This window comes from Bacillus rossius, chromosome 13, assembly GCF_032445375.1.
Source record: "Bacillus rossius redtenbacheri isolate Brsri chromosome 13, Brsri_v3, whole genome shotgun sequence".
NCBI classification, from domain to species: Eukaryota; Metazoa; Arthropoda; class Insecta; order Phasmatodea; family Bacillidae; genus Bacillus; species Bacillus rossius.
In genome coordinates, this window is record NC_086340.1 from 6,113,540 (window position 1) to 6,126,504 (window position 12,965).

A 12,965-nucleotide genomic window follows, 5' to 3' on the forward strand; every position below is an offset into this window, starting at 1 on the left:
TCACCTCTGCATTATTGTAAAGAATGTTATGTTCCAGTTTCGGATTTTAAGTGTATTTGTAACATGAGATCTAATGAATTTTCTCGTTACCGAGTTTAGATGTTACACATGAAAGACTCGCTCGCAATTTGCTGCACGCACGAAAAAGTGTCCCGTAACGCCTATTGTCCCGTTACACTCATTGTATGCGTGTGCCGCATCGAACTCTCTTCAACTCGATTGGAACAACCGTCGATTTGACTTTTTCGAGGCACATTAAACTTGAAACACTCCCATTCGTTTCCTTCTTTTCCTATCCTTAACAGAATAACACAGATTGGACGAAGTTAAATAGCAAACATGTATAAAATTTATAGTTAAAATAGTCTCTTTGTGAAAGTAATAAACATATTTGAATTAATGAGTGCAAACAAAAGTAAATTTATCAATTAAATTGTAGATTTAATTTCACTCCTTCTTTGTATACATACAAAATAGTGATAACTCAATAAAAATGATTCAATTTTATTCATAAAAGTATGCAATCATTTCATCAATGTTTTGTTATGACGTTGTCACGTTAAACTATCGTCCGTAAACCGACTTTACAGACAACCAATTTTTTTTTTTTTTTTAATTTTTTTTTAATGCAGGGTTCTGTAGTTGGGTTTTCAAGATGGCGCCGACGTCAGTAAAGCAGTAGAAGCACACTTGCGTTCAATGCAAGAGATTTTGCGTACGGCATGTTTGTAAAATTTGCACTGCTTGAATATTTTTAAGAGATAAAGATAATTATGAAAATAATGTTAAAATTGTTTCTGGTAGTTGGCGTCAGCTTTTAACAATTTAAAATACCTACATTAAAAAAAAGTCTTGAACCATAGCGAACGAATAGTCGTTGTGAGAACGTAGTCACATTTAATTCTAGTAAATTAAACGTTGAGGCCAAGCAAGAAAGTATTTTTATTACTACCAATAGGGACAATATAGGATGTCAGCGAACCTGGCGGCGTGGAGTGTAACTACGGTTTTTTTAAAAAAAAAAAAAAATTACGTGTGCGTGAGTAGTGGCATCTAGCTCGTGGAGTGAAACTAGCTTGAAAGCAATGCAGTAAATTGTCTCGCGCTTCGTCAAAGATGATAATTGGCCAGTGTTTCCCATGTTGTCGTATCACGGGAAGCCTTCTTTTCACAGACGAGAGAGCCAAAACCCGAAGTTCCCCAAAGTTCGTGCTTTTTTTCCGTATCTTTTATGTATCTATCCTAACCAAATCAACCGTCCACAATGTTTTAAAGTATTTATAATGTAGCTAACCTAACATAATTGACCATTAGTATCCTTTTATCAACACCGCCATATTTATTTACAATGAACAAAAAAAACCGAAGATGCACGTTCGGGTGTTTGGCTCTCTCGTCTGTGAAAAGAAGGATTCCCGTCGTATCATGGTATTTTCCACCAATAAAAAAAGACTCCTACCTTCGTCAGTATGTCCGAGAAAACAGGCAGCTTGTTTATCTCCACCAGGTTGAGCCACGTGATGTCCAGAATCCAGCGGAATGGTTTCGGCTGCACGGCATTCAGGTCCAAGGAAGCCCCACCTGCAGATAAATGGCGGGAATCGGAAAACTCGCGCCCTTTTCGAGATGGTTCCAGTGAGCAGATAATTAATACACCACCGACCCCAATACTTATAGAATATCCTACCTACTCTCTGAAGGAATTCTTTAATTTGATTGATAATAGAGAAATTGAACTGTTAATTTGTTGAATGGACTTGTGATAACAGCTGCTTCATGTTTTGCATTAAGTATCAAGTATCACTATACAGTTAAACTGTGTAACATGTTCTGCATTTTTTTTTGTAACTTGCATCATGTAAATATTAATGTCTGCACATACATATTTGTATGTAAAGGGAACTACATGTATAACGTGACATGTTATATATCCCGGAGCCTTGCCTCCATGTGGGATCAACGGAATAAAAATACAAAATAAACAAAATAAATAAATTGCCTCTGGTTCCATCGATATTAGTAGGTAGTGATCATAGGGATTTTAACGGACATATTCCATTGCCAAACACGGGACCTAATCATTACAAAAAAAGCACGAAGGAACCAAAAACAACCACACAGGATAAAAAACAAAATGACACGGCCCATCTGAATATTAACAAAAAAAAACTGGCTGCAATCTGAGGACAAGGTGACCAACTCAATGACTGAGCACATCCACTGCAAGGAACAAAACAGTCATTTAAATTCCATCATTCAGTTAGCAACGGAGAAGACCCCAACACATTTTAAAAATATTTAACCAAGCAAAACTTATAATGTAAAAATGAACCACACGAAGTAAATAAAGCCCCGAAGACATGAAAAAAAAAAACACAAATGGTTTTATGTGTAGTGATTAAAATATAAAATTGAAAATATATGAATATAAATTAATTATTTTAAAGTATTTCCTAGGGAAAAATGGAAATAATTGTAAAAATTTTCACATTTTATTTACACAACAAGTAAATTTAAAAGAGGTTTGTTTTTTGTAAAATTATTTTACTAACATAGTTAATTTTTTGAAACCTAACTTCTAAGACTAAAAATGTTTACACGCGAAACATTAACAAATTTACATAGCTGCTCTCTTAAGATTTCAAAACTCTTACGTCATTTAAAATGGTTTCATTAAAAATAAAATGGAATATTACGTATCAGTAGATTTTCGCTTGATGTTTGACATTCAAAACTACGTAAAAACTAAATAAATGAACCGTGCAATTGTTTACCTTTTATGAACGCACTGAATTCTTCATGCGAGATGATGCCTTTGTGCACGTCTATCTTCATCGCCAACATCAGCGTGAACAGAGCTTTATGCCTTTCGTACAGACTTCGCAATGTGAATTTCCACACCTCGTACGTCAAATAACGCAGAATAATGTCTATTCTCTCTTCTGTGATGGAACTCTTCGTTGACCTGAAAGCATACCACCATTGCATATTATTGCTTACTGGTCAGACAATTCAAATTTAGCATCTGACATTTGTGCATGTTGCGAAAACGGCTTAGGCCTGTTCTACCATAACACGAATCCGTACGGATCCGCTCTTCCATTTAAGTAACTCCGTGCAACCATTGTTTTAAAGAATTCTAAGTTAAATTTAATGTCCGAGTTTCGTATTATAAGTGTATTTGCAACACAATAACACATGAATATTCGTGTTACCGAGATTACATGCCACACATCTCTGGCGCATACTGGAAGATTCCCTAACATGTGGAACGGGCCTCACCTGAGTGTGTTTTGACAAAACAATTTTATTTTTGCAGTAAATATTAATAACATTATTTCACTTTAAAATTATTTGTTTTTGCTTAGAGTTATAAAATTAATTACGAAATAACAAAAAAAAATGTACAACTGTATTATTTATAAACAGAAGCCTAAAAACCATTTTCTATATATATATATATATAAAACTTCTATAAGTAATTACAAACTTTTAACCTCCTTACGGGGAAAATGTCCAAAAATCCTTTAGTGCTCACCTTCGGTACATAAGGAACTACTGTGCCAAATGTCATGCTTCTAGACACACCGGTTTAAGCTGTGCGTTGTCGGTCAATCAGTGTCAAAGAGTTTTATTAAGTAGGATGAGCCGATACACGAAGCGATATAAGCAAAAACATTAAGTATATCACCCGTTATAAGGGTATAAGACCGTTAAAAGGTTATGAAGACCACTGTGAGCATTGGCAGCTGTGCGGGTTGACGACAGTTGTAGCTCGCCAACCAAACCCCCGCGTGGTTGAATCATTCTGCCCCGCCCAACTCTTCTTACATGGACCTTTTTACCCTTTGCCCCGGTAGAAACATACCTGGCCCAGGGTACTTCCCTGTGTCTGCAGGTTTTACCTGGGCCGGTTGAATCTTTCTGCCTTGCCCAACTCTTCTTACATGGACCTTTTTACCCTTTGCCTGGTAGCAACCTACCTGGCCCAGGGTTTTCCCTGTGTCTCTGCAGGCTTTACCTGGGCTGGCTGAATCTTTCTGTCCTGCCCAACTCTTCTTACATGGACCTTTTTACCCTTTGCCCGGTAGTAACCTACCTGGCCCAGGGTTTTACCTGGACCATATTAGCTACCTTGAAGCCAGGGACGTTGGTCATGACTAGCCAACGTGCACAAGATGCACGCGACCTCCCGCACGTACGTGTAAGAGCCCGTCTACAATAGTCCAAACCTGTGCGTGGTCCGTGTCCTTATCCGAATGTGAGTGACGTCACATTGTCTCACCGAAAACTACCCTGTCCACAATTTCGATGTCCGATGACCGAATGTATTGATTTCTAAAGTTGTCACCAGAGCGCAGTAAATGTGCCAAACCAAATGTTTTTGCGTTTTTGCTTATTGTTTGGATGCTTTGTAGTTTGAGATTGAACTTATGAAAGTTGTGGGAGTTCAATATTAGCTATATATTTATTCAGTAAGGCAAAGTGGCTCTTTTTGACTTACAACACCTTCCATTTCCTTCAATAACAAAAACAAAGACCACGTTTTCAAACGGCAATCAGAAATTCAAATATCGTGAGTGTTCTGTTCATTTTCTGTGTCCGAAGTACACAGGTGAATGTCTTCGGACCAGGTAGGTTCGGACCTTCGCCCACTTGACGCATGGCGTCAGAGAGCCACGTGGACCAATCAGCGACGACGAGTGTCCTTCGGACACAGTTCAGGACATTGCTATTGCAGACGGGCCATAAGGCGCGCGCAGGCTTGGCAGCCAAAAAGAAGGCGACGGTGCGCCTCTTACTTGGTGATGGAGCTGTCGAAGATGTTGAGGAACTGCTTGAGCGAGTTCTGGTACATGTCGTTGACGTCGCTCATCTCGACGATGAGGAAGTAGAGGATGGAGCCGCGGGCGGCCACGGCGCGGAACTCCTCGCGTGCCACCGTGATCTTGCGCTCCGTGTGCGCCGCCACCTTCAGCTTCTGGTTGACCTCCTCGGCGGTGTGCTTCGTCTCCTGCAGCACCTGGATGAGCGCCTCGTCGTCCACCAGCGAGCCCTGTCGGCGGCCAAATACACCCCAATGTGCTGTAAGAACATTACTTTATAAGATCAAATATACCGTACAATTTAAAACGTTTTTGAATTGAAACTTCTTTGCTGAGGGGGATACAATTGTTTGAGCGTTACGAAAATTCCGATCGCAAGAGGGGAATAGCTAGGTACGTGGTGGGGGAACCGGTAGAGGAGGAGAGTGCGTCAGCTTGAACTAGCAGTCGAATTGGGAAGATGGCAACATCGCTGGGCCCACCTAGGGTTTGGACACCCAGAGAGGGAAGTAACTAGAGGAGGGCAGACAGGGCTTGTGCCAGGGGCGGGGGGTGGGCACTAAACTGGCAGTTATTTACTTGAAAATCGTAGTGTTAGAAAACAAAAAAAAAAAAAAACAGCTGGAAGGCAGATGAACGGAATCATTGAAAATATAAAAAAAACTGATAATTTTTTTTTTTGCATTTTATATTCATCTCGTGGTGTATTAAAAATGAAATGACTACAAGAAAATATAGTTATTGACCATCTATGTTGAATAAAATATATCTGGAATAGTGTAATTATTTTGAGGTTTTGGTCTGGTTGATTTGGAGGAGGAAAAAAAAAAGGGGGGGGGGGGGGGGTGCCAAGATGTGTTCTTGCCCCTGGTAGAAACTAGTCTAGTTACGTCTCTGCAACTCAAACCGCGGTTGATGGCAGTACTTTGTATATTATTTCTCTATTTATTTACAAGGCTAATTATAAAATTTCCTAATAAAAATGCGATTTTTTTTAAATTAACTTTGGCGATACCTAGGTATAAATAAGTGCTCAAGTGTTATAACTACTTCAAGACGCATGCAGAAAAAAAAATTTATCTACACGTACACACACATTTTCTTGGATTCTGGGTGAAGGCCGTGTCAGGTAATTGTCTTGCGTCGTTTCGGCAGTCATATCAGCTGCCATCAACAGGTGGACTAAGTCTTACTGACTGGTCTAGGGGATGCACCTAACCTAACCTGCATCCTCTGGACCAGTCAGTCAGACTTAGTCCACCTGTTGATGGCAGCTGCAATGACTGCCGACACGGCCTACACCCAGAAGCCAAGAAAAAATGCAGAAAATGGCCGTGAAAGCCTGCGGATTTAAAAAAAAATTAATATAATTGCACTTTTAATTTTAAGATTACATTTATATCATCAGAATAAGGTTTTTCAGTTAGTTAGGGACCGGAAAAATTCGCGGGTTCAATGACCTGCAGGACGAACTCCATAGTTCTACGTACACTCGGTCAAATGTCACCCACTCATTGGCTGCTGTCTTGTGAGACGTTCCAGCGTAGCAGCCTGTGACTCGGATAAAACTTTGGTTGGGTGTTTCTCATTGGCCCAGAGTCATCCAGGTGAGTTGTAAACCAATAGCAGAGGCAGCAACTGAGGTACAACTATTTGAATTCGCGAATTTTTTTCCGGTCTCTGTTTATCCGAGCTGTGGAACACTCGTGCATCATGCCCGACACGTGGACTCGTGGACGCGTGATGGCAGCAGGCCGTGCTCCGAGTGACCTGAGAGGAGGTGAGGCGACAGAGCAGGTTGCTCTCCAACTCCTTCATGCTCCTCTGGTTCTGCATCACCGACTCGAACAAGGCCACCCTCTCCGCCTCCAGGTCTGACTTCTCCATCAGGATCACCCTCCCTTTCGCGCACAGAACACGACCGACCTTGCACGCAGATATCAACACCTAACTCCACGGCAGTGGCGGATCCAAGCGCACCCCCTTCGAAAAACCAGTCGTCTGCTACATCAATATTGCCGACAAAAATGATTTGTTTCTGAAACCAATTAAATATTTTAATATAATAAATTAATTTCTTGTAGAATAATAAAATCTGGTGGTTGGATGTTATGTGTAGTGTGAGTGGATTAAATACAAATTTAGTAATTTTAAGACATTTTTTTTCTCTGGCTTCTCTGAAATACTAAGAGTGCCCCCTCAGAGGTTAACCTCTGGATCCGCCACTGCTCCATGGTAAGCACCAAAACATAACCTATTCACTCACAAATCAGTTCAAACACAAGTTTGACACCCATATGACAAATACATTTCAAACCGGTTCAATTTTCAACCTCTTCATTGCTATGAGCCACATTAGCAAACCTTGAGTTTTCCTTGGTAGAACTTAATTCCACGATAAGTATTAACCAAGCACGGCCTTATTTACTCACGAATCAGTTCAAACACAAGTTTTAAAGTACCTAGATGATAAACACCCACGAAAAAATTATATTTCACTGGTTCATTTTCAACCTCTGCATTGCTATGAGCAACACTAACAACCTTGAGTTTTTCTTGGTAGAACTTAAAAAGCATACTGGTTTCCATCACTTATGCACTCTGTGTTCTTGATAAACTGGCAATTTTTTTTTTAATTTCAGCTGTTTCATAAACATAAATTTATTCTTATAGTTAGTTAACATATTTTTTTTTTCCTTTCTACCTTCCAGCTTTAAGGAAATAGCTATCACATCAGAACAAGTAGGCTACTTATGATTTAAAGATTGGACATTTATTCTGACTAATGACTGTGACTGATGTTCTCAGAGTGTAACTCAAGGGAGGGGGGGAGGGGGAGCTATTTGGAGGATACATAACCCCCCTCCCCGAAAACCTAAAAAAAAAATCTATCACTACCACCAACAATTGGAAACAATCTGAAAGCAGACAGAAGGGAAAGCGGTTCTCTCTCTTCGAAATGAGGGCATAAAACTTTACCCAACAAAAATACATTTTTTGGCATAAAAATCGCACCACTACTTTTCAAGCTGATATTAGTGTAAAATGTGCGACGATTATGCAATAAAACACTGTGAGTTTTTTTTCGGGGGGGGGGGGGGGATATGGCTTAACCTAGACTTAACGAAGGACATATTTTGGGACATCTCACCGAGAAGCTGATCCTCAAGGCCTTGCATGGTCACCGTGAAGTCGATGATCGACGTCTTGGCGCTAATCTCCGGCGAGTAGGCTGGGTTCGGCAGCTTCGTGGTGATGTACAACATGAAGCCCGGCATCACATCGCACTCCTTGTCTCCCACCACCACCTGGAGGCGCAGTCGTGAATCACGAGGGATTAATCACAACTAAAATACGCCACGTTGGTTTCAGCAGTTTCATATCATAATCAAATATAGATTTTGAAATTATGCTTGCTTGATATGTAAGACAATGATGCTCTTATCAAAGCCCCTTTCTTCAAAAACGTGCATAAATTATGGTTTTATACTAATCTTTACTAATATGCATAAGTGTGTTGTCTAGGTTTGAACCATAATATTTATGCACGTTTTTGAAGAAAGGGTCTTTGATAAGAGCATCGTTGTCTTACATATCAAGCAAGCATCATTTCGAAATCTATATTGTTAATAAGTTATAAGCAAAATGAAAAAAAAACATTGAATCTTATGAGGTTAATGCGGGTTGCGTAGTGCCCCTGAAACACTGGAGTGCCCTCTTAAGAGATTTTCAAAGACAATGCCATTGTGTTTATATACAGTTTTATTACATAAGTAGTCCTACCTAAAAAATGAACTCAATAATAAATGCTTATGACTTCACAAGGGAAAATAGTTGTAGCAGATTTATTACTGACTTTAGGAATTACGTTAAATAATGCACTATTCTTTAACGAGGTCAAGTTGTGGGAATTGATCGAGTGGAAATTGTTATGCTGAAAAACTGATGAAACCAAGTTGGGTTACGTTGACTCGGGTAAGCACACAGAGAGATGCTATTTTGTCATAGGGAACCAACTTTGCTCGTCGGCGTTGTCGTCGTTGTGTTCGTATATTTGCTGCGTTGTCCAGTTTTTGTTGTCTGCCTGCATTTACTGTTATTGTAGAAACTGTCTCGTTGTTAGCCCACTGTGTTCGTCTATGCCGTTTTTTTTTTCATGACTAAATTCCTTCAACGGAATTCTTGTGATGTCTGATATTTAAGTTTGAAGGTGTTCGTCTGTGCTGTCGTCGTTGTGTTGTCCATAATACATGTTTAGGTACAAAGTTGGGTTTATCTGTTTAACATGAGCTGATTTAGGCTTGTTCTCTGTGGGCTAATGCTAACAATTTTTATTTCTTAGTCTGCATACTTGAATTTTTCCCCCGTGACAAACAGTGCAAAACTGCAATGGCGTGTGTCCGAGAAATGGTGTTAAATCACGCCGAGATTACCTTCTCAATGGAACCAGACTTGATGAAGTTCTTCTCCAGGACGTTGTCTATGACAGGGTCCAGCTCCTCGCCGACATCTTCGATGAGCAGCGGGCGACCGAGCGACAAGCTGTCCTCCAGGTGAGTCCGGAAGTACTTGTGGTTGAGGGACGTGATCTGCCATCGAGCAACAACACCACACGCTCCATGACCAGTCACACGTGCATTGGGAATAGTTCCTAGTAAGTGAGCGACTAGCTGCTTTCATGTGGTGTGTTTAGGTGTCTGACATTCTCGTGATTCACACCAGTGCTAACTGGTGTGTGACAAGCAAAGCCAGATGACTATCGACGCCAGCATGCACTAGCAGACGAAAAGAGAATTCATTGTGTAGTTGGCTGTCATGACGTTGCATTGGTGGGCATAATATAGTAGTGGTGGGGGTTCAGGTTTTAAAAAAAATATATATTCTATTAGGGAAAATATGGGTAACTGGTAAGAAATATGCGAGACAAGTGATGCCAGCGACTCTGGCGGTGTGGAGTGAACCCATGTTTCGGTACAATATGTGTTAGTTACAGAAGTTGCATCTAGCGGCGTGGAGTGGAAAAAAGCTAGAAAGTAATGCCATAAATTGTCTCGCGCTTCGCCAATACTAATTGGCCAGAGTTTCCCATGTTGTCATATTAAGACTTAATTAATAATCATTATCCTTCTAATAAGGTTTGTAACATTCAGCACAATTTATGCATTATATAGGCAAATAGTAGAGCAACGAAAATGATTCATGAAAACGATTGATGATTTGAATGGATACTACATAGAGGAATATGCTTGACTGCTTCGAAAGCACTTTAGCTGCACTGAAGAAACATACGCAAAATGTCACACAGCAGGAGAAAGCATGGTTCAGTACCTGCAATTCATTCGACGACTCTTTGTTTTTTATCCACATCTTTCCCTGGGTTTGTGGATCGACGAGTAGAGGGTAGGAGCTCGACTTGGTGACGATCAGTGCGTTCTGCACCGAGAGATCGTCATTCGGCAAACCTTGAAGTGTCCACTCAGAGACCTAAACGACGGGGAGAAATTTGTTGGCAGGACACTCATACATGCCGAATGTAATTTTCTGTAAAAAGGTGTAAAAGCTAAAGAATTTTAAATACAGAAAAAATAAAACTATAAGACCATGCAAAACATTATGGGGGTGTTTCTGTGATCTAAGAACTCTTATAGGTCTCAGCGCCATGGGCATCGCAACCGAGGGGGGGGGGGGGGGGGGGGACACGTCCCCTCCAATAATAAAAGTCTTCAATTTCGTCCCCTCCAATAATATATTTATTTTCGTAGTTATATTAAAAATATGATTTCTGTTATATAACCAATATGTTGCGCATGATGCATTTAGTCCAATTGTGGTAATGTGAGCACTTTTAAATTCGATCTTAGTGTAAAATCAAAATCAGGTCCGATACTGAATACAGATATGTTAACTGTGTTTTTACAAATTTGTTCTCTGAAAATATTTATTATAAAAAATAAATTATGTATTGCAACCAACTATAATTAGAATATTTAGGAAAGAAAAATGCTTAAAAACCACCTTTTTGCACCTTTAAACACCAAATATTCCCGGGCATGGATATTCCTCAACAACTAAATCAATTGAAGTTCCCCCCCCCCCCCCCAAAAAAAAATATATCCTTGCGACGCCCATGCTCAGCGCTATGGTTGAGCTGGTGGGACCCTGCACGGGGGGAACTCACGGTGGCGCTGTCCACCAGCATGTTGGTGATGTTGAGGTTGTGCGTGAAGGGCACGTCTCGGGTCCTCAGGATGTCCATCCAGCTGTTGACGAGGCCCGCGCGGAACTCCTGGTTGTAGGGCCCGCAGTAGGAGAGGAACCCCGTCGCCAGCAACACGTCCCCGACCAGCCTGGCGGAGACATCACAGTCCGTCAGGACGTGACGTTGAAGTCCTTGCAACCCTGAGGCAGGGTCTACGTGATTGGGAACCCCCCCCCCCCCAACACTGCCCTACCCGGCGTCACGGAGGAGTACCCCGAGAAAACCCAAAAAGCCACCGGGAACATCTGCCCCGTTTCAGGTTCAACCTCGCCGGGAATCGAACCCGGGTCGCCTATTCAACCACCGCGCGTCTTCTGCAACTTCTAGTAGTACTCTACCTGATATGTTATTTGAGTGACCGGGTCAACCTTCATATGTAACAGGTTCAGGTGATTTACAGTCACGTTTATCTCATATATAGTTGTTTGCACATTTTAGTATTTATGTTACAGAGATTTGATACATTTAATGAAATAAAATATTCATAAATGTAACACTAAGTTAAATCATATTTAAATTATAATACCCAATAAATAAAATTGCTGTAACCGATTTTTCTTTCACGCTTATTCTTCAAACATCTTACTTTTATTGGTAAAATTGGTAAGTAATGTTAAAATAAGAAACGTTCTGAAACAACCTCTACTGCCCGCACCACCCACAGAAACGCCTGACCAAAGGTTTTCGGGTGGCGTGGAATACCAGTCAGTTAAAAAGTGGATCTGAAATTTTGAAATATAATAACCCAGTTAAAGTTTTTTTTAACAACATTGATGTCATTATCGAAAGCAACAATATGTTATTTTTTTAACCCGACATTTACAGAGCTAAAGTTTAAAATAAATAGTTCATTGAACATTAGCACAGCAAAAAAAAGTATACTTTATGCATTTTTACAACAACAACAAAAACTCCAAAGGAGTTGACCTGAAGTAATTATTTTTATGTTATAATTATACTTATTAAGGCGTGTTGAGGGTGAGACTTTTGTATGCGACGGATGCAACGAAATATGTACACGCCGTCGTTAAGATGGCGGCAGTTGCGGCAATATGTATGCACTTTCGTGAACATTGGAGGACTTACTTAACCTATTAGTGTGCCAAATTAAAGTTTATTGTATTGGACCTATACTGAAATTCCCATTTTTAAACTTAAATGGTCATATAATCACATAATCGCAACTTAACAAAATACCTATTAAATGTTAGCCAAGACAAATGTGTTGGTAAATCTATTGTATCAAAGTTAAAAAAAAAAAATTAGTTCTCTTTATTACTACGAACGCTGACGTATCTTTTATGTATTTGTAAAAGTAAAAAGATTGCCATTCAAAATATGCACTAAAAGCAAAGGTACGTAAACAGGCACATAATTAATTTTTAGGTACATTATGGTATGGTATTCCCTTCCTCCGACACGACCGCCACTGTTTACATCCCACCATTATTCATTTGCTCATAATGCCTTCAGACATAACGCTCAGTAACCACCATGCTGCCGTGAAGCGGCGTGGAAGCCGACCTGCCGAGCTGCTCCTTGAAGTCCTTGCTCTGCTGGGTCCAGCGGATCTTCTCGCCACCCAGGCCGTTGATGAGCGTCGTGGCGGCCGTCATCTTGCGCAGGCAGATGTTGGCGGCGTCCGTGAGGCGCTGCTTCTCGTCCACCGCGGCGTCGTACTGCTCCTTGACCTGCTGCAGCGCGTTCTCGCGCTCCGCCAGCTGCTGCTCTGCCCTCGCCAGGTCGTCCATGGCGACCGTGAGCCGCGCCTCTTGCATCGTCAGGTTGGCCTGCGGGGGCACGAGCACCGGGCATCTCACCCACGAGTCACAGATGGTCATTTTATTGTATTATGGTATGCGTACCATAATTGTCAGAAT

The 12,965-nt window shown here is 40.8% G+C and overlaps 1 protein-coding gene across 1 annotated transcript in view; it reads right to left on the reverse strand.

Moving 5' to 3' along the window:
• The window catches only part of LOC134538143 (dynein axonemal heavy chain 5), a 141,426-nt gene that overhangs the window by 19,104 nt on the left and 109,357 nt on the right, over window positions 1-12,965 (reverse strand). Inside the window, exons 48-56 of the mRNA XM_063379183.1 lie at window positions 12,610-12,875; window positions 11,005-11,173; window positions 10,155-10,310; window positions 9,260-9,415; window positions 7,978-8,134; window positions 6,597-6,727; window positions 4,803-5,056; window positions 2,775-2,965; window positions 1,460-1,581 (exon numbers count right to left, since the gene is read on the reverse strand). Coding sequence (XP_063235253.1) covers window positions 1,460-1,581; window positions 2,775-2,965; window positions 4,803-5,056; window positions 6,597-6,727; window positions 7,978-8,134; window positions 9,260-9,415; window positions 10,155-10,310; window positions 11,005-11,173; window positions 12,610-12,875 — 1,602 coding nt within the window. The remainder of the gene's footprint in view (window positions 1-1,459; window positions 1,582-2,774; window positions 2,966-4,802; window positions 5,057-6,596; window positions 6,728-7,977; window positions 8,135-9,259; window positions 9,416-10,154; window positions 10,311-11,004; window positions 11,174-12,609; window positions 12,876-12,965) is intronic.